Source organism: Cyprinodon tularosa, unplaced genomic scaffold (genome assembly GCF_016077235.1).
Source record: "Cyprinodon tularosa strain WSP-4 unplaced genomic scaffold, ASM1607723v1 ctg2, whole genome shotgun sequence".
Classification (NCBI taxonomy): Eukaryota; Metazoa; Chordata; class Actinopteri; order Cyprinodontiformes; family Cyprinodontidae; genus Cyprinodon; species Cyprinodon tularosa.
The window spans coordinates 1,551,913-1,571,434 of NW_024038733.1; the positions used below are offsets into that span (position 1 = coordinate 1,551,913).

At 38.1% G+C, this 19,522-nt stretch overlaps 1 protein-coding gene across 2 annotated transcripts; it reads right to left on the minus strand.

Annotated features, from left to right (window-relative positions):
• Window positions 1–38: 38 nt before the first annotated feature.
• Window positions 39–19,143, minus strand: usp5 (ubiquitin specific peptidase 5 (isopeptidase T)). 2 transcript variants are annotated; one of them, XM_038284396.1, is made up of 20 exons: window positions 18,881–19,143; window positions 18,265–18,393; window positions 18,109–18,175; window positions 16,257–16,384; window positions 15,873–16,018; window positions 10,413–10,597; window positions 9,436–9,530; window positions 8,494–8,687; window positions 8,219–8,290; window positions 7,525–7,612; window positions 7,281–7,406; window positions 7,052–7,205; window positions 6,721–6,883; window positions 6,552–6,640; window positions 4,927–5,055; window positions 4,408–4,551; window positions 4,174–4,316; window positions 3,176–3,326; window positions 2,983–3,067; window positions 39–838 (listed from the first exon to the last, which is right to left on the minus strand). In XM_038284396.1, exons 1-20 carry the CDS (start codon window positions 18,986–18,988, stop codon window positions 745–747), a joined length of 2,490 nt encoding a protein of 829 aa, XP_038140324.1. In that variant the 5' UTR covers window positions 18,989–19,143; the 3' UTR covers window positions 39–744. The 2 variants fall into 2 exon arrangements, with proteins under 2 accessions (XP_038140324.1, XP_038140323.1); XM_038284395.1 differs by having other exon boundaries at window positions 4,870–5,055.
• Between the last annotated feature and the right edge of the window lie 379 nt (window positions 19,144–19,522).

The window sequence follows — 19,522 nt, forward strand, 5'->3', positions numbered from 1 at the left end:
GATTTTTGTTACTGAAAAAAAGTAAAAATGAACCAAGGTCGAGGTTGACAGAAATCTTTATTTTCCACAGCAGAAATAACAAAGCTTTTGTTTTCAAAATAAGAACACCCTCACCTAATGCTTAAGGAAAATATGTTGATTTGGTGTTTTACTGTTTTTTTTTGTTTTTATCATTTAATAAATGGGTAGAGGAGGCCGACTAACTAAATTGGTGCAATTTTCCAGTCAAACAAGAAATTGGGTCTGAAAGCGACATATTTAATTGTTTACGGGCAGTGACTACTGAAGGCAGTGGAAATCAATAGTCGGGACAGATTAGCATTTGCGTAAACTTGTCAATCATGAGCTCAGCAGTCCGAGTCAGTCACACGCTTGAGGAGTTTGTTCCGTCAAGCTTGTTTTCTGAAAGATATGAATATTTTGTATGAGTAAATCCCGGAATAAATGCTTTCACAGGTCTCGATTAGTTCTTGCTTTGACTCAAAGTTACTCTGGTAAAAACCGGAGTCTATGTTCAAAACACGCCTGGGTTTTGTTATCAGTGGATACAGAAAAACAGCAACACCCTCTCCGAATAACACTTATCTGTACATTTGCACCAATTTATTTAACTGTGTTTATAAGCAATCTGAGACTTCTTTATTTACATGTTTGTCAGTTGTGAAGTGTGCCAAAGCATTTGTAAGAGCTTGCTGTTGTGTGTGGTTGCAGTCTTCTACTCCTGAAGTGAAACACTGGTTAGCCTCAGTCGGCCACTCGACGGTAGAAATAAAGGTAGCCCAGGTCTTTGGGAGGTTTCTCTGAAGCACAAACTTTCTGATCGTTGAAGATGACCCATCTGTTAAAGAAAAAAGTTCCACACGCTTTCAAATTAGCTTATCACCAAACAAATCATTAAGAAAAATTAAACGTCAGCAAATGTTTATTGAAGTACATAGAACAATAAATGTTAACAGTTTAAGTATATGTGAGCGGTGCTCATTTTGAAAACAAAAATATTTTCACATCCTTTCAGGAGGAAGAGATGGTGTGAGATTCTGTGAAATATGGCGCCCCTTACTGGGCAAACATAACATTTACAGGACTGACAATCCTAACCAGTGCCGTTTACTCGGTTCCAATGATAAAATTAAATATTAATGAAACAGAAAGTTCAGCACTGATGCATAAAAAAGTATTATGCTACACAGAAAGATTTTAAGTGTGTATAGTTGTTGAAATTACTTAGGCTTACGGTTACTAGAAACAAGGAAAAAATAAATAAATAATAAAGGATATCAGCCCAATGAAAGAATTGTATCCGTCCTGTACAGCTTTTGCATTTAGAACAAGTTCGACACAATCAGGAAGTGAAACAAAATTTAATGGATATTTTTAACGTTTAAAAAAATGAAAAATTGGGTGTGCAAAATGATTCAGACCTTTTGAGTAATTACTTTGCAGCAGCACCTTTTGCTGTAATTACAGCTGCAGGTCGCTTGGGATACGTCTCCATCAGTTTGCACATCAAAAGACTGAATTTTTTGCCCATTCTTCCTTGGAAAACAGCCTGAGCTCAGTGAGGTTGGATGGAAAACGTTTAAACAGCAGTTTTCAGTTCTTTCTACAGATTCTTGATTAGATTCAGGTCTGGACTTTGACCTGGCCATTCTAACCTGGATGTTAGATTGGACGAGGAGCTGGTTATTAATGATGAACTGCATATTATCAGCGATAACAAACCTACTAGTTTTATTTTCTATAATGCTGTTTTCACAAACACCAATGTTCTCTCTGTAAGATAAGTTTGTGTAATGCTGCAAATGTGAGGACGGATAAGGATGTAGATGTATATGATGGTTTGTTAGGTGAAACAGTAGTCCTCAATATAATTTTCTGAATGTGAAAGTTGCACATTCAGAAAATGTGGAACTTTACACATGCAGATGTTGTGTGAAAATGATCACATGATCATTTTCACATGATGCAGATCATTCTTTAATAAGATCCTCACATTTTAAAACCTAATGTGTCTAACAGACCCAGAGGTTGTCTTTGTGAAACGGAAAACTCAGTTTCCCTTATTCCAGGTTTAGAAAACTTATCTAAAAAATGCTTTTTAAAAAGGACCTGGGTCTTTTGCAGACTCCAACAGCATTCCTTCCAGAATGGTCCTTTATTTGGCTCCATTCATCTTCAGATCAATTGTAACCATCTTCCCTGTTCCACCGGATGAAAAGCAGACCCACACCGAAGATGATGCTGCTACCACCATGCTTGACAGTGGGAATGGTGTGTTCAGGGTTATAAGCTGTATTGTTTTTACGCCAAACATAACATTCTGCTGGTTGCCAAAAAGTTTAATTTCGGTTTCACCTAACCAAAGCAACTTCTTCCACATGTTTGCCGTTTCTCCAAGGTGGCTCGTTACAATCTTAAACAAGACATTTTAAAGATATCTTTCATAAACAGCCTTTTTCCGTAAAGCCCAGATTTATGCAGTATACGACTGATTGTTGTCCAATGGACAGTCTCCCACCTCAGCTGTAGATCTCTGCAGTTCATCCAGAGGGTTCACTGTGCTTTTTGCTGCATCTCTGTCATTTTTCTCCTGGTTTGAGCTGAAGGTTTAGAGGGAGGGCTGGGTCTTTGTAGATTTGCAGTGGTCTGATACTCCTATTTCAATATTATCGCTTGCAGAGAGCTACTTGGGATGTTTAAAGCTTGGGGAAACTTTTTGTATTCAAATCCTGCCTGTGTTCCTTGTTCTTCATGATGTTCTCTTATGTTTTAAACAGACCTGTGTGTGTGATTACACACAGGTAGAATCTATCTATCATCAGTCATTTAGATCAACACTGGATCATTCAGAGATCCTCATTGTATTTCTTTAGAGACTTTGCTGCACTGAAAGTAATTCATTTTGCACACCTCATTCCTCTGTATAACCAATGGGCTTTTTGTTTTACTACCTTTAGAGCTAGGCACAGAAAACAAACTTACTGTTGGTCTTTCTTGATGTGACAGACATAGTGGCCACACATAGTGCTTGTCCCCATGTGACTGATGAAGGCAAACAACTCGTACTCTAAACAGGAAGAAACAGACATTAAGCTGTCAGAATTAAATAGATAGCTTAATGCAGCAGCCCTTGAAATCATGGCTTATTCTGACAGCCTCCCTCTCATACACTTACTTCCTGGTCCGTCTCTAACTCGGGGTCCTGGTGGAGGATCCCTACCCCCCTCGCTCTCTGCAGCTGAGCGACCACCTTCAGACACGTCCATGGATTCCAGGTCATCTAGGTGAGAGAAGATCCAGTCTACTGCACGGTCCAGGACATTACTCTGTAAAAGAAGAGGAATCCGATGCGTGAGAAAAGATTTGGATCATAAACACCAGCTGTTGATTTTCTGATAAGTAAATATTGAGATAGATTTTTTAAAAGCCCACATTTCTGCAAAAACTTCATACACATTTGTTAGTCTAACCTGCAGACCATTGACTGTCTGAGGATAAAAGACAATCCTTTTGGTTTGGCTTGCCTAAACCATTTTTCCCCTTTAACATTTTTTTTCAAATTCCAGAAAATGATACAATAAAAATTTGCATATTTCCAGAATCATTCCTTTTTAGGATTATTATTTTGTAATTTTCTATTAATTTTACTGGTAGCTGATATTTTTCTGTCTTTAAAGGAAGGGTATGTAAACTTTTAAGCACACTAATCAGCCCTGGTCAATTATTAGACTTAAGTCATCAACCAACTCACTTCTTCTTCTAAGCAATAACATTCCTTTAAAATTATGGACATATATTTTTATACATAAATATACATGACCTTGTAACAACATCTTCTAATTTATTCCAATCTTCTACCTTCGACAGAAAACTTGCACCATCTCTTTACTTTTAAGGATTTTAGTCCTTAGGTAGGAATAAAAATAGAAATTTCAAAATCACCAGGTCAGACGAGGGATAAAACATTTTGTTCTCATTTATGACTTCAATGCAAAATTAAGGATAATTAAAACTAGTCAGGAATGTTGGGCTGGGAAAATGAGTGAAACAGCAGCAAATCAAAATATACATAGAAAGCTCAATAAACAAGAAATTACAGAAATTTACAAGAAAGTGAAAACTAAAAGTTTGGTTAATGTCCTGTTTTTGTTAAATGGACAGTGTGATTCTCACCGTTGCTCTGAGTGCTTTGGTTGCCTGATCTCGACTGAAGCCCATGGAGACAATAGTTGCAAGGTGCTCCTCCGAGAGGCTCTCTGTGGGAGTGGTTCCGGGTCCAGAACTACTGCCAGGCAGCACCAAGGGCGCCGAAAAGTCTGTAGCCAAAAAGGAGACAGAAACATGAACATAAACGAATTAAAGTGCCCACTTGAAATGATGCCTTGTAATTGTTAAGGTTCTGCACACCAGGATCATCCATGTGGCTCATGATCCAATTCATGGCAGAATCAATTCCAGTGTTCCCGGTGTAGTAGACTGCTTTCCTGCAGGCTTCCAGTGGAAATCCCATTTCACACAACTGGGACACAGTGGAGTCATCGAGGACGGGAGCTGGGATAAAGTTGAAAATAAACAGTTGAATTACTTGGATGTATTTTTACAAAAAAAACAATTTTCTAGCTTAAAAATTATGTCAAAAATAAAGACAACAATGAGAAAATGGTAAAATAAAGAAAAGCTCTGAACTTAAGAAATGTCTCCTTTAATCTGAAAAACTGAAATCATTTAAATTATGAAAAGGCAAACTAAAAAGGCAACGGACGGACTCATGGAAACGGAAAAGGTAGAAAAAGGAAAAGAAGGAAAACAAGTGAGGACATAAAGTGGCAGGAGGAGAAGGAACAGAGCAGAAATGACAGACAGACTGACACAGCAGTGGGGAGTAGAGTGAGTCGTCGTCCTCGTTGCCATGCGAACCCAGGATACCTTTGACCTCCACATCTGGGGTCATGAGTGGGGGTGGGGCCACCTCTGGCAGAAGCTCCTCCCCCGGCTGCTGGCCAGTTGCACGCAGCCCACTGAGGTCCAGGGTGTCAGGAACGTCGATGCTCACATCTGTACAAAGAAATTCAAGAACAGTTTAAAACATTTCCAATTAGTTTCATAGTTGAATTTTCCTCAAAATGTTATCAGTTAACACAGAAAGGGGTAATGAAGCATTACAATCAATTTGAGTTATCAAAAAGGGGAAAAGACAGTTTAATTTATTGGTGCAGCGATAAATCCTCCTCTATCCTCTTTCAAAAAATCTGTTAAATGGAGATTAGACAGACAGTTTCAAGACACAAACACATCCAAAAAAAAACAATCAATCTGTCCAATGCAACAGTGCTTTGCTAAGGTCTCCAAACTTTTTTGTAAAGACTAGTGTTTGATACCAATCTTCAGTTTTTCCCCAGATTCTCAGTTGTATGCAGGACTGGACTTTGACTGGGCCATTTTGACTGTATCGTGCTTTGATCCAAACTATACCCTTGTAGCTCTGGCTGCAGGTTCTGGGTTGTGGTCCTGCTGAAAGATGAATCTCCAACCCAATCTTATATATTTTTCTCCCACTGAACAGGTTTCCTTTACTGTATTTAGCTTTATTATCTTCCTCATCAAATCAGATCAGGTTGTTGAAATGAATAAAAATAGAAAACCACAGATTTAAAAAAGGCTTCTAATGAATGGCATAAAAATATGTATTATTAATATTATTGTAAAACTCAGCTTTTTCATTCTGAACAAGTAACATACTTTCTCAACAGAATTACAGATGCTAGTTAAATAGGTGTGCAAATAAAATAAACCAAATATAACATAACTTGACAATATCTTAAGGTGCTCTGAAGTATTTTTCTTTTAATGTGTAAATAATCCTGCTTGTTAAAGAAAAATGGCAAAACTATACAAACAAATCTTGTCTTTACTATCAATACCACGCCACAGTAGTAATGTGTCCAGATGCAGCACTTTAGTGTCTATGTTTGTCAGGGAATTCATATTTTTTTCCCAACCCCACCTAAACAGGTCTTTATCTAGAGGAACCAGAGAAAAGATGGCCAAACATTAATAATACTGCATGATAAATTAGGAGCCTAATGCAATTTCTTACAAATAAATAAAAATATGGAAAATCCTATTTACTCAAGAACCAAAAATCGTATCATGGTAAGGAGCTATGTATAAAACAGTGTAACAGATGTTTTTACTGGATATATGATTCATCAATACGTTCCTATGACGTCTGTTTAGTATCACTTTGGTTTCAATTGACTCTGCATTTTCTGTCAGTATCAAAAACAGAAATCATACTTTGGTGAACTATAATGTCATGGTAACTGTAAAAAGAAACGGAAAATAGGCTAAACATCAACTTCCAAGTAAATAACTTTTCAGTGAGAGAAACTGGAACACGTAGGAGTTGCTCGGAAATTTAAAGCCTTCACCACAGTTTATAATGATGCTTCTTATTCTGCCTCACAGTTTCCAAAACAATTACAACATAGATACTTGAACTGAAAAGATAAGAATTTAATCTGGCAAACACAAACAGTAACTCTGCTCACCCAGTTTCTTAGGCACCCAGTCAAGGCCGAAGGTGAACTTCTTAATCTGAATAACCAGGTGGTCAGGGAAAGAGGCAAAGCGGGTTGTTCTGAAATAACACAGATAAAGACATTTACATCCTATTGTAGTGCATCAGTGGCAGGTTATGGAAGTATATTTGCTTCATACTTTGTAGCAGAGGTTTTGGCTTGCACTGCCGAGCTCCAGAAGTCTGTGAGCATCTCTGGTTCGCTGAGAGCTGCCATACATGCTGAGAAGGGGATTTGTGCTCGCACAGTCGGTGCTGATGAATCCCCCTCTTCGCGGCGGCGCTCTGCCTCCTGGAGCTCTTCTGGGGGTCAGAAAAGTAACAGCCAATTAAAACACTGCCACTTAATGTGAAAAGATTTTAAAGCCATTTTTTACTTTAAAGGTTTAAAATCTGATCTTACATATGGATTTGATAAGTGCACCTAAAACTGAAGCATAAGGGCAACATGGAGGCCTGTCAGAACTTTACCTGTGTTTGTAGCCTGGTCCATAGGAACGGGCAGCTGGACAATGTAATCCACCCGCTGCGTGTACTTGGCTTTTTGTGACTGCTGACAAACTATCTTGTCCTCCACCAGAAACCTGAAGGCTTCAGATGGGTTGGGCCCAGAGCGACAGTTCCTCTGAAATAAAAGGTTTGCTCATTTAATTTAACCAGAAATAAAAAGAAATGAGAACCAAAGAATGAGCAGCTTTACCTCCACCATGTTAATGAAGTGCAATAAAAACTCCTGAGCATCCTGTTGTCGATTGGTAGAAAACTCAGGGTGGCCGCGCCCAACAAGTGCTTTAAACATTCGTGGTGCAATCCCAATTTGGTCCCCCTGCAGAAAAAGCACAAACGGAAATGAAATCAAACCAATTTATATATTTTTTATTTATCATTTGTAACTAACACAAATGAGAATCTCAGATTTTCTGAAGATGGCTGCTCCTCCTCACCCTGGGTTCAGCTGCACCATTTTCATCTCCAGGATCTGGAGCTGGTTTGGAGTACTCCCCTGATAACAGGCCATAACCGAGCTTGGCTCTGTCAGAAACCAATAAACAAGACATCAATACAGATCCGACATTCATCAAGAAGGCTCATAAAGAAAAAAGGAACAGTTCAGAAGGAGCAGTGATTTATCTTTAAAATTATTGTAATTATCCTGAAATTTCTGATCTTAAAAGCTAGGAACAACAAATCTTTGGGATAAAAAAAAAAACAGACCAATTGAATGTAAATTCAAGCTTAAATTAAAGGTAATAAAATCTGTTACGTTTCTATTTAACTCTAATTTTTATTTTAAACCTCTAAATAGTGAAAAGGTTAACAAAAAGAAGTGCTTTACCAATTTAGGAGTATTTTCTTTTTTTTTGTGATCAATTTTTTATTGTTTTTCACATTTTGTACATTAGAGGAAGACCAACCACAGGTAGTCAAAATTTTGTACAGTGCATACAAATTTGTGTCATCAATAGTAGAACACCCTTCCTCCCCACCCATGTCTACACTCCCCAGCCCCTGCCCTCATTTCCACCCTCCCCACCCAATTTTGGAGTATTTTCTATCCCTCTCACTGCTCCTGTCAGAGGTGGTTTTTAGGCAGATAATAGCGATTTCAGAAGTTGTTATACGTAATGAATGACTCACACTTGGGTTTTGAAGTCCTGGGTTGGATCACTTGGTGCGTCATCAATAATCTTGTCAATGTTAGAAACATATCTGCAAGGCATAAATACAAATGGGGTAAAATACATTGACGGTATCTACATTAATATAAAACAGTCTAACATTGATTGGATATTTCTATCATTGTTTAGGATCTTTAAAACGACAATTTTAAGCAGTAAAAAGCAGCAAATACTATGACAGAATTACCAGGGTTTTAAAACTACAGAGCAAAAATAAAACAGGGGGTTACTGACGTGCTCTCGAAGTCTGGGACGGTGAAGAGCACTTGCATGACTGAATTGAGGTAGCAGCTGTTTCCCAGGTTCTTCATACCAGTCAAACCGGGTCCAAACAAGGGCTTCAAGGTGGTCCCGGACTCCTGGATCACTTCCCACTCCCCTACCCGCTGGTTTACAGCAATTTCCAACTCTGTCATTGTCCGCTCAGTCTGAAAGCAGAGTTCAGAGGTAAGATAATATTGGGTGGGTCCAACTAAACAGAGATTACAGAAGGTGGAACCAATCTAGAGTAGAACCGTTGGAACTGCATTGCTAAGAGCTTCAATCTACCTTCGGCTAAAATGTAACACTTTTCCTAGAGCTCCCTCTGTGCAGCATCATTAGGCCCATGAAGAAATATATCAGCAGCACAACAACATTAAGGAGCACAGTGAGAGGTGCATAGATCCTAAGCATCAACATTAGTGACATCTGTGCTCATGAAAGAGAAGCAGCTGGCAAAGAAATTAAAGACAGCAGGGATTCTGAAAAAACACAGGTGTCTAGGAAATCTGAGAAAATGGCCAAATGAAGAGTAGAGATGCTACTGTTAAAAGAACAAAGGTTAAGAATTACTACTTAAATATAACATTAAGTAATCATCAGATTTAAAGCTGCTTATTTACAGCAACATTACCTTCTGTTTAAATATTACTGCTAATGAAGATGAACTATAAAACCCCTTAAATCATACAAAACACAATCCATGGGTACTTCAAGAGAGAAAGCAGTCCATCTCTGTGGATAAATACCATGAGGAACACAGACTATTGTCTGGCTAAATTATTCCCACTTCAGTTGTGAAATAGTTCAGCAAACTGATTTAGGAAACTGTAATAAGGCAGAAAATTAACACATCTGTTGGTCAGGCAACAGAATTCTTTCTTTGGAAGTAAATTTCTTATAGAACAAAAGTACCTTCTCCATGGTCATCATGTCAATGCCAAAGTGAGCTAGGTGCTCTGGTAACTTGGAGTCCAGAACCATGTCATCTTCATCATACGAATACACATCTGGACAAACAAAACAGTGGAGACAACTGAGAACTATGATGTACAGATAAAAGCATAAAGGGCTGCAGTAATCAATCTTATCTATGACTACATGTCCAAAAAGTGTCCAAACTAAATGCCTGTCTACATTTTCAGTCGTCAGTGTCATGGCAACCACAAACAGGCTTACATTGGAAGGCAACCGGACTTTCGCTCAGTTTCTTTAAGATGTTTGAACCTCAAAAAACTGAATGAAAGTGTTGTTTAAACTAAACATTACAGACATCATACAAAAACACAAATGTTTTTTTTTTCTTATTGCAATCAACAACAGAAAGTGGTGAGGAAAACATCATAGCAGTAATATGAAACATGTACTTTGAAATAATAATCCTATACTTTTCTCTTTTAGTCTCAGAGTTAACGTAGTGAATCATGTGCCTAAGCTTTTTATTTGTGTTGTCATCGGTTGACTTAGGGCTGCATGACATCCAGAAAACACAGCACTGCAATATTCATCATGAAAGTTTTGACGGTGACTATAATTAACCCACATTGTGTGGACTTTCGTAATTTTCCTCACAACAATTTCCCTACCATTTTCTATGACGTATATCATCCCAGCGACTAGGTATAGAACAAATATGGTTTGGATTTAAGAGTAGCCTGTGTTGTTGGCATGCCGTAAAAAGGTGCCATTAAAAATATGCACTGAACAACAAACATAGAATGAACTCATAAATAGACATTAGTTAGAAAAATATAATGGTGACTTAGTAAACCAGCAAAAATACAATTAGTCCATCCCTTATTTATAAATTAACTCCCAAAATAATAAGAATATCCATTATATGCCAACTATAACTCTAAAAACTGAAAAAAGCATAACCCTCTTCGGCTTACCAGCACCATCAGGAGTGATTGTACCCAGTTTGACAGCTAGTGGGTACCCCGTCTCCTGGAAATGGAGAAGGGCGTGGTTGTTGCCTCCAGAGCCATCAAAGTACCTGCGACCACACAGTACTTTGCCGTCTGTAAGGTTCATCCAGATGTTCTCCTGCAGATCACACACCTCACACCGCCAGCCACTGTGGAAGGAAAATAAATATTAAAACCTCAGATAAACAAGTTCTGTCACAGGTTTGGGAAAAAAACAACATAGGGGATTCTGAACACAGGCTACACACTGCAGCAAACTAGTTCCACACCATACATCTAGGATTGAAAGGAGAATAACTGGACAGTGTTGATTGAGAAGACTGATTATGTTTATAGAGAATGTTTCTTCCATCCCAGGTGAAAAATTAGAACGGTTTTGGTTAGTTTCTTTTAGAGTTACTTATTCAATTAAAACGTACAGGGTTTGTAACTTAGTTACTCTAAAATAACAGTTATTAGGCAAGGTACCCATTTGTTTTTCTGACCCCATTAGCATCAGCAGCATGCTGCATCCACTATTCTTCTAGGGGTCACCCACAGAATTAATGTACTAAAAAAAAAACATATTTAAATATCAAAATAGCAGTCTATTTTTAGGTGTTATGATACAACTTTGTCATTTCCGATAAAATAGCGACATATTAGCTTTGAGAATTGACGATACAGATATAAAAGATGAGATATTTGCACAGATCACAGCAGCTTTTATGACTTTTTAATAAGGTAGAACATTACAAAAGGCTAAATAAAGTAATATTACCAAATCAGGGCTCAAAATTCAATAACAAAAGGTATGAAAACAAGTGACTCATGTCAACTTAAGCAATGAGTTACAGAAACTGAAAGAAGCAGAAAGATAATATTAGCATTGAAATATCGGAGATTTAAGAGGCTTACCATTAAAATATTTGTTTTCTGGCTAATATTGGACTGATATCCCATATTCATATCAGATCGGGACATCTTTAATTATCACCATAAGAAACAAAACCTTGTTTTAAAATAAAGACATATTTTGAATTTCCCTTACATAGAGAAAGTACATTTAATATGCAGTCTATTTTGTTATATACTGTGATACGCTCACAAAGCGCATATATGTACAATGACATCTCCACCTTTGCAAAGACATATTCAAATAATTTTTTTTAAGAATATCTTCTGTTGTTTTTTAAACCAGGATGCAGCACTTTGATGTTTTGTGGCAGTGAGATTGATTTCTGCAATGCTCTAAACATCACTGTATGTTGGCTAAAAGTATTGTAGTTTTACATTTTGGCGGTGAAACAACATGGCCGTGATTGCATTTTATGGTAGGGCTGCAACTAACGATTATTTTAAAAATCGATGAATCGGACGATTATTTTTTCGATTAATCGATGAATCGGACAAAAAATATTTTTTTTATTAACCTCTTTATTCCAAAATAAACATTTTAGACAGAACAAACAAGCACACAAGTACAGGTTGCTCATTAACTGTACTGGTGCAATATGAAAAATAAATGTTTGTGTTAAAACTACGCAAACTTACATGAGAAATGTAGCTGTACATCCACAAAATATAGGCTACTTTGTTTCATAAAGCGCAAAAAAAGACATTTTTGTTTTTTAAAGCCCCTAAGGGGTTCAAACAATAGGCACCCCCATTTCAACAAATGAGTTTTTTTAGACTAGAAGAGTTCTGCCTTTTAAGACAGGAAAGTATAGCTGTTAAAGTTGCTGCTTGAGAAAATACTGAATCATAGAGATAAAAATAGCCCTGTAATTCAAATTATAAATTGTATTTGGAATAAAAATGAGAGAACTAGGGGTGCTAAAAAACACATCCTCCAAAGACAGATATTTACATGGGAATGTGGCAGATAATTAATTGACATATTACTGATCTTGCTGGATTTTATTCTGCTTTACTTCCATAAATTGCAGGATCTTCTTTACTTTAACTTTGCCAGAAGATTTAAACTTTAAAAGCCTTGCCCTCATAATTTGCAAGTTAATTTATTTATAAAGAAAATATAAACGCTGCTTAAGCTAATTCAAATGAAATTAAAGGTAAAATAAGTAGCCAACCTTATCACTGTCTGTAACCTACTAACAAGGTAAGGAAAGCATCAGATGAGCTACCTGAGAAACTAACGTTACGTTTCCCCACTTTAAAACCAAACAAACATGGTGCTTCCGTGCCATGTTAATTTCTTTTGAAAAAAGTTGCATGTTATCACTTTTTTCGCTTTACAAAGCGCAGGCTATTTTAATTATTGTGATCAATTTGCGCCCTCAATCCCGGTGCATGCGCGCTTCATTTGCAGTCTGGACGCTGAGGCTGACTGCAGCGCTGAGAGGGACTCCTGCGGGAAAACGGGGTTGGGGTGGGGGAGGCGCCCCACGGCAGAGTAGGAACGATACATGCTTTCACGTAAGAGTCTCCAAAAGCCGCCAGTGACACCGAAAAAAGTCGCCAGATTTGTCGCTAGAACGCTTTTTAAAAAAATAGTCGCTGGAGGGGTCTGAAAAGTCGCTGAGTTGGCAACACTGCACCTGCGGCGCTGACTCGCTCTGCCTTTTTTTTTTTTTCTTCCTCTTTCAGTCAAGAGGCAGTGATGACGGCGCGGCGGATGACGCAATAATCGCGCGACACAACTAATCGATGATGAAATTCGTTGCCAACGCTTTTAAAAGTCGATTTTTATCGATTTTATCGATTCGTTGTTGCAGCCCTATTTTATGGTTTAACATTTTTGATGAATTTGAATCACATTCAATCAACCGGAAGTTTATTCGAATTCAGCTTTAAAACATGAAATGTCGAATATCAATCAATACATTAAACAATTTCTTTTAACTAATGAATAAAATAACATACCATGCAGGTGAATTCAGCAATACAACAAGAAAGAAAAGAGTCATGCATGTTGATGAAATAAGGCACCAACTTTTAGGTCAGTATGTTTGAAAGGTGAGACATTAAATCAGAGCTGCTAGTAACCGACTTGGAAAAAGTCTAGGTTCTGTGAAAATAATGAACAAATTAAGAAAAACGTCTCGCCTTTGACTTTGGAAAGTGCTTCCAGTTTTGGAAAGATATCATTGAACTGTGTCGCTCTCTGCTATCACCTCTCTCCTCTCAGTCTATGGCCCCGTCCACACGAAGTCAAACCCTGGCCTAAACGCAAAACTTTTTCACCAAACCAGCCTCTCATCCATATGAAGCCTTTTTTTTATCAGGCCTTCAGAGTGGGAAGATTTTGAAACGCAGTTTTCGCGTTTCCATCTTTAAGCTCTAACCGCATTTTTTTTCTTACACGCATGCGTCATAGCATCGCCTCTAAACACGCATGCGCGACACAGTATCACAACAACAATGGCGCCATACTGTGCTGAATGGTTGCTGCTCATGCTACTCACCCAGCTGTCGGGCTTACAACAGAATCTTCTTCTTCTGGAATATCGCCAGGAAGAACAGAGCAATATCGACGACATAGTTCAGCACCTGAATTTGACTGAACCACGAAAATGGACCCGCAGGGCAACCATGTATAAATATTAGTGCGCATGCCCAACATTTCGTCGCCTATTTTTGCTTTGGCACCACAGAGCCACTTACAGGCCTGGCATACATTTTGCAGCGTTTTCATGCATTCGTGTGGACGATCACATTTATTTTACGTCTCCGTCTTTACGACAAACGTTCTGGAAAATATTAGCGTTTCGTGTTCGTTTTGACTTCGTGTGGACGGGGCCTATGTGAGCAGCAATAAAAGCATGTTGAACACCCACCCCATTACAGCTCCTCAACCAATCACCTTAGCTCTTGCTGCAGAGAGGGTGCTCTTATAAAAAAAAAGCCTTGATTGATCAAGTTGTGGTTAGATTGTGAGTAATTTAACTGTATTACCAATATCCAGAAAAAGGAATTAGCAAAATTACTTCTTTATTGGAAAACTAATGCAGTTACTAACACTGTAATTATGCAGTTACTTACAAAACTGGAAATTACTAAAATGTAATTGTAGGATACAAAATGAACTAGTATACCTGTTAAATACTTTTCCATCTACATTAGATAGCTAGTGTTTTAGTTAATATCATCTAACCAGAGGCAGACTAAAGACAGAAAACAGACAACAGCAAGTCCACATTGGAGAGGTGACAAAGTCCAATATCAAACAACTTAGAGTTTCTTGAGAAAATTGATGGAAGCCCAATAATGCAGCTCCTGCTGCAACAGTTTAGAGAAAATCATTGTGTGGCAGCTCATTATCTACGGAGCCCCTCTTATGACATGGTCAAAAAAAATGTTTAATTGTGGCCACGAAGTAGTATTTCGTGCGCACGAAGTAGTATTTCGCGGCCACGCTATAAGTAAAACGTGCGCACGAAATACTACTCCGTGGCCACGCAATAAGTTTAACGTGCGCACGAAATACTATTTCGTAGCCACGCAATAAGTTTAACGTGCGCACGAAATACTTATTAATAATATCAATAGATCCGCCCCTGTTTTCAGGCTTATGTTAACTGTAATGACTTATCTTGGACAGGCTGCTATGTAAACGGGCCTTTAGTCCTTCGTTTAGCTATGCTGCGGTTGTTTACACTATGCCGTTTCCACCTAAAATAGCGTCTTAGCAACAAATGTCACGTGACTGGCGGAGACCGACTGGGTAAGCAAATCGAGCGCGCCTTAGACCTTAGAGAAGGCGCGCTCGATTTGCTTACCCAGTTGTCCAGGAATGATATTAATATTAATAAGTATTTCGTGCGCACGTTAAACTTATTGCGTGGCCACGAAATAGTATTTCGTGCGCACGATAAACTTATTGCGTGGCCACGAAGTAGTATTTCGTGCGCACGTTATACTTATTGCGTGGCCACGAAATACTACTTTGTGCGCACGAAATACTACTTCGTGGCCACAGTAAAAAAAATTTTTTGACCATGTCATCAGAGGGGCGCCGTAATTATCAGACTAACATAAGGGTTAAGAAGGCTTCTTTAGCTCTGCCACCACATTCTGTAGAAGCCAAACTTTAAACAGCACATGTGCAGGTCCCAAATAATCAGTATTCTTTCCACATGGTTTTTAGTCAAAAAAAAATAATATTTAATTGCTCTAGAAAATGTTTCCTTTATTTTCTTAAAATCTTAAACTCAGCATGCAGGCTAGATATACATATTCTGTATCGGTTGGTTATATTTCCATTTTTTAGATCAAAATTGTGCCCCAATAGATACCTAATATCATGTTATTGTTCAACAACAAAATGGTTTAAAAATCTGACACTTGAGGTTTTGCTTTATGACTGAGTGCATGAATAATCCACATTTTATTTTAGGGATATCTAATCCTTAAAACCATTTAAGGCAGAATGCACCTCTTTAAATACATAAATGCACTTTATTCAAACTAAAAGGAATTCACCTGGGAGGGATCTTGACACCATTGTCAAGCTGTTTAAGATCAGCGGCATGCTTCGACTCCTGCCTCACCTCTCCGTCCCATTGTTGAACTTGTAAGGCATGAGACACTGAGTCTGCTGCCATGATACCTGCCATAGACAGAGACACCTAGAAGTAAAGCAGAGGAAGCACAAAAACTTTAGGAAAAGCTGATTTGATTTTCTTTCTTATATAATTGCTAAACATGATCAAGTCTGAAGCCAAAAATGCATTAACTGATTAACAGAGATTTAATAGTCCAGTACTGATATAAAAAAAGCTATTCATTTTTAATACTTAAGATCAGAGGAGCTTGAAAACTGTCATTGCATCTTAATGTAAATTCCAACTAAACAGAATAAGTTACCCGCTCTTTAACAACATCAGGCATTGTGGCAAGGTCATCTGAGGTCACTTCCTGTTTGTCAGGGAAAATGACCACCTTTACATCCTCCTCATATAGCTCCTGCTCCACATCAAAGCCTCCTTCAATCCCTGGAAAAGAACAAACAAACAAAAACTTTAATCAGCAACACATACAATACAACTTTCGACAAGTGTAATCTTGAGATCTTTTATTGCTAAATTATTTGCATCATCTCCTGACAGAGAATTTATGAGGAGACCAGGGAGAGAAAGATGTCAGTTGCATCTCAACTGACAAAAGGGAGCAAAGGGCACTAAAATTGCTAATGTACAAGGTATGGACTAAAGTTGGGCGATATGTAAAATTTTCCAACCGATATCCATCAGTCCAACACATGGCGATTGATGATATTTTGGTGCAGGTGACTGTGTGCAAAGAACACCCTACAAGAACACCCTCAGAGCATGTCTTCTGAACTGCTGGTAATACTTTAAACCAGAAACAGCTAGTGTCTGGTTTCGATTGGTTCGTTAGATTGCTGCTGCACGATGGCACTGTAGGAAAAAGCTGCAGCTGGAAAGAGTTTGTATGTACCATTAAAAACAGCATTTTTAAAATTTATTTATTTATGCTGTTGTAGGCAGTGTGTTAACCCGGAGGTCTAAAAAGAAGCAAAAACTAAACAAAAAAAATTTGCTCTAAAATAAACAACAGTGAAAGGGCTGAGTCTATTGTCGATGGTCTATAGCAGAGGTCACGGATTAGCTTACCTGCTGGCTAATCCAACCTGATTTAAAACATTTATAAATTACAGCATGTTGTCCAACAACAGTGTCTAACTTCACTTGCGCAGCTTCTCCTGTTAATATGGTAAAGCCCTCTGGAGCATGCAGGACCAGGCTACATGTCATACAAATTAGCCAATGCGCTGTGTCAGTCAGGGACACTGCTGCTAGCTAATTCTAGACGCAGCAGGCTAACCTGTGGCAAGGCGGGCGATGGGAAAGAAGGAGAAGACAATGAGAAAAAGAGAGCAGAGAAAGTGTGGACTGCTGGAAGAACTGCAGTAAACTGGTGAAAGAAAAGTGAAATGACGTTCTCAAAGATGACCCTGCACATTTTGAGTACGTTTGGCTCAACCTGCTGCTGTGAAGCAGGATTCTCCTCCATGAACATAATCATAAATAAATATCGATCCAGGCTCAAAATGAGAACCTTGATACGTGCTTGAGAATGGCTTTGCCAAACCCAGGTTTAAAGCCTTGCAGGGGAGAATAAAGACCACTTCTCTCATTAAGCCATACAAAAAAAAGAAAAAAATAATAGCAAAAGGTCAGTTTAGGTGTTTTAAAAAAGGTGTGAATTAGGGAATTGTCTATATAACAAACTGAACGATTGTTGTTCTCTACTTAAAAAAACACTTTAGATTTATTTAAAACGTCAATGTATAACATGGATGCATCAGCAACTAATTTATTTGTGATAAATTCTGTTTAAAAGTAACAGATCATAATTAAAAATTTCTCAGGAACTTTACTGGTCGTTGATTTTTAATCGGACCCCACTGATTTTTAATTGTTTACCCCTGGCCTATAGATTTGTCAAATCGCCTAAACGTCATGAGGATACGTACCAACTTGGTAACAAGCAAGAACAAACTGTTTTAACACTTTACAGTCCAAGAAGTCTTTTTCAAAACCAAAAAACCTGGAAAAGTAAGAAGTAGTGACTTCTGGGTCATGCATCTGAAAATTACAACAATATTAACCTATTTCCCAAGGATCAGGAGTAGATGTGTGACTAGCAGTGCAACCTCTCATATACCACCATAAATTCCCTTAAGATAACTTACCTATTGCCAGCCTAGTGGGCTTTTTCTTAGGTGGGTGTCCAGAGCCAGAGTTATTCTCATCCTCCTTCTGTGGGCGAAATCCACGTATATCATTAAATAAAAACCAGTAAATGACAGACATCTATTCATATAATATACCGTAATAGAAAAATCTACCTTATTTTTTCGAGTCCGGGTGATGTGGAGGTAAGCCCTCTGACCAGTCCGAGCATGGTGTCTGTCCACGTACTGACTACCAAATCCCAGAAAACTGTTCATGCACACGTACAGACCCCCTTCACTCTCCTTTAAAAAGAACAGCAGTTATTGTAACTATTTATTCATATGCTTATACAAGAAACTAAAGCTGCTAAACACCAATGGCTCTTAGTGACAAAAGCATCCGTTGATGTAGCCCGTCAATCTGCTTCACTAATTAGCAGATGTTTCAAATTCAGAAAAAAAATAAAAAAATAAAACTCGGTTAAGGTATAGGGTTATGAGAAGTGAATTTGAGGTTAAATGATGTTAATTAAGATCGATAAATACGAACAAAAGTTTGCTGGTTTGTCACTTTGACAGTTAAAGCAGTTGGCTACACAGCTAGCTTTCCTAGCTTAGCTTTATGCTAGCCTGCTAGTTAGCCAAAACAAGGAAATTCCTTCTCAAGTCTCAAAGAATATGTCTCCTTTTTTCTTGTCACTGCCCAGTTAATTGTGTGAATAAATCAGAAAAAATTAACACTGCTTATCTGGGTTACCGAGGTGGTGTTTTATAAGAAAAGAAAGCTCACCGGTGAAGAAAATGACAGGGCGCATTCGTCTTTGTGGACACGGTCCCCGGGCTTTGGAACGCGAATTGTAGATAAAACTGACATCAAAACCTCACCAACATCCGCCATGGTGAGCTCACTAAGTCTGCTTTCCAGTGGGACTTTTGCTGTCCTGAATTTGGACACCCAGTAGGCTGTTTACCTAGGTTCTAAGGAGCTTTCGTTGTATCTCCCGTGTGTTTGGTCTGAATGAATCAGGAGCCGCTGGTGTTGAGGGAAGGAAGGCCGAACGATAGAAGCTCCAGCATTTTGCTGTAATACACTTAATATGGAAACCCACTGTAATTTCGGCAAACTTCACACTACGACCGCAGGCAAAGTTTCACAAATATTTGAAAATTAAAAGCCAGATATGGAAATGTATTTAAAAATATTTTTTTCCCATCTGGTTACTTGTTAATCAGATTGAAGCAATATTCATATCTAACTTCTCAGGTTGAGGATGAAGGCGAATACAGTAGCCTACTGAGTAAAATAAAGTGGGGAATATTTTATCTGGTTTACAATATACAGTTGTGTAGCTTATTGAAATGTATAATCAAATGTCAGTTACAGTTAAAAAGCTTAAACACACAAAATGTGTATCTTCAACTCTGTGAGGCT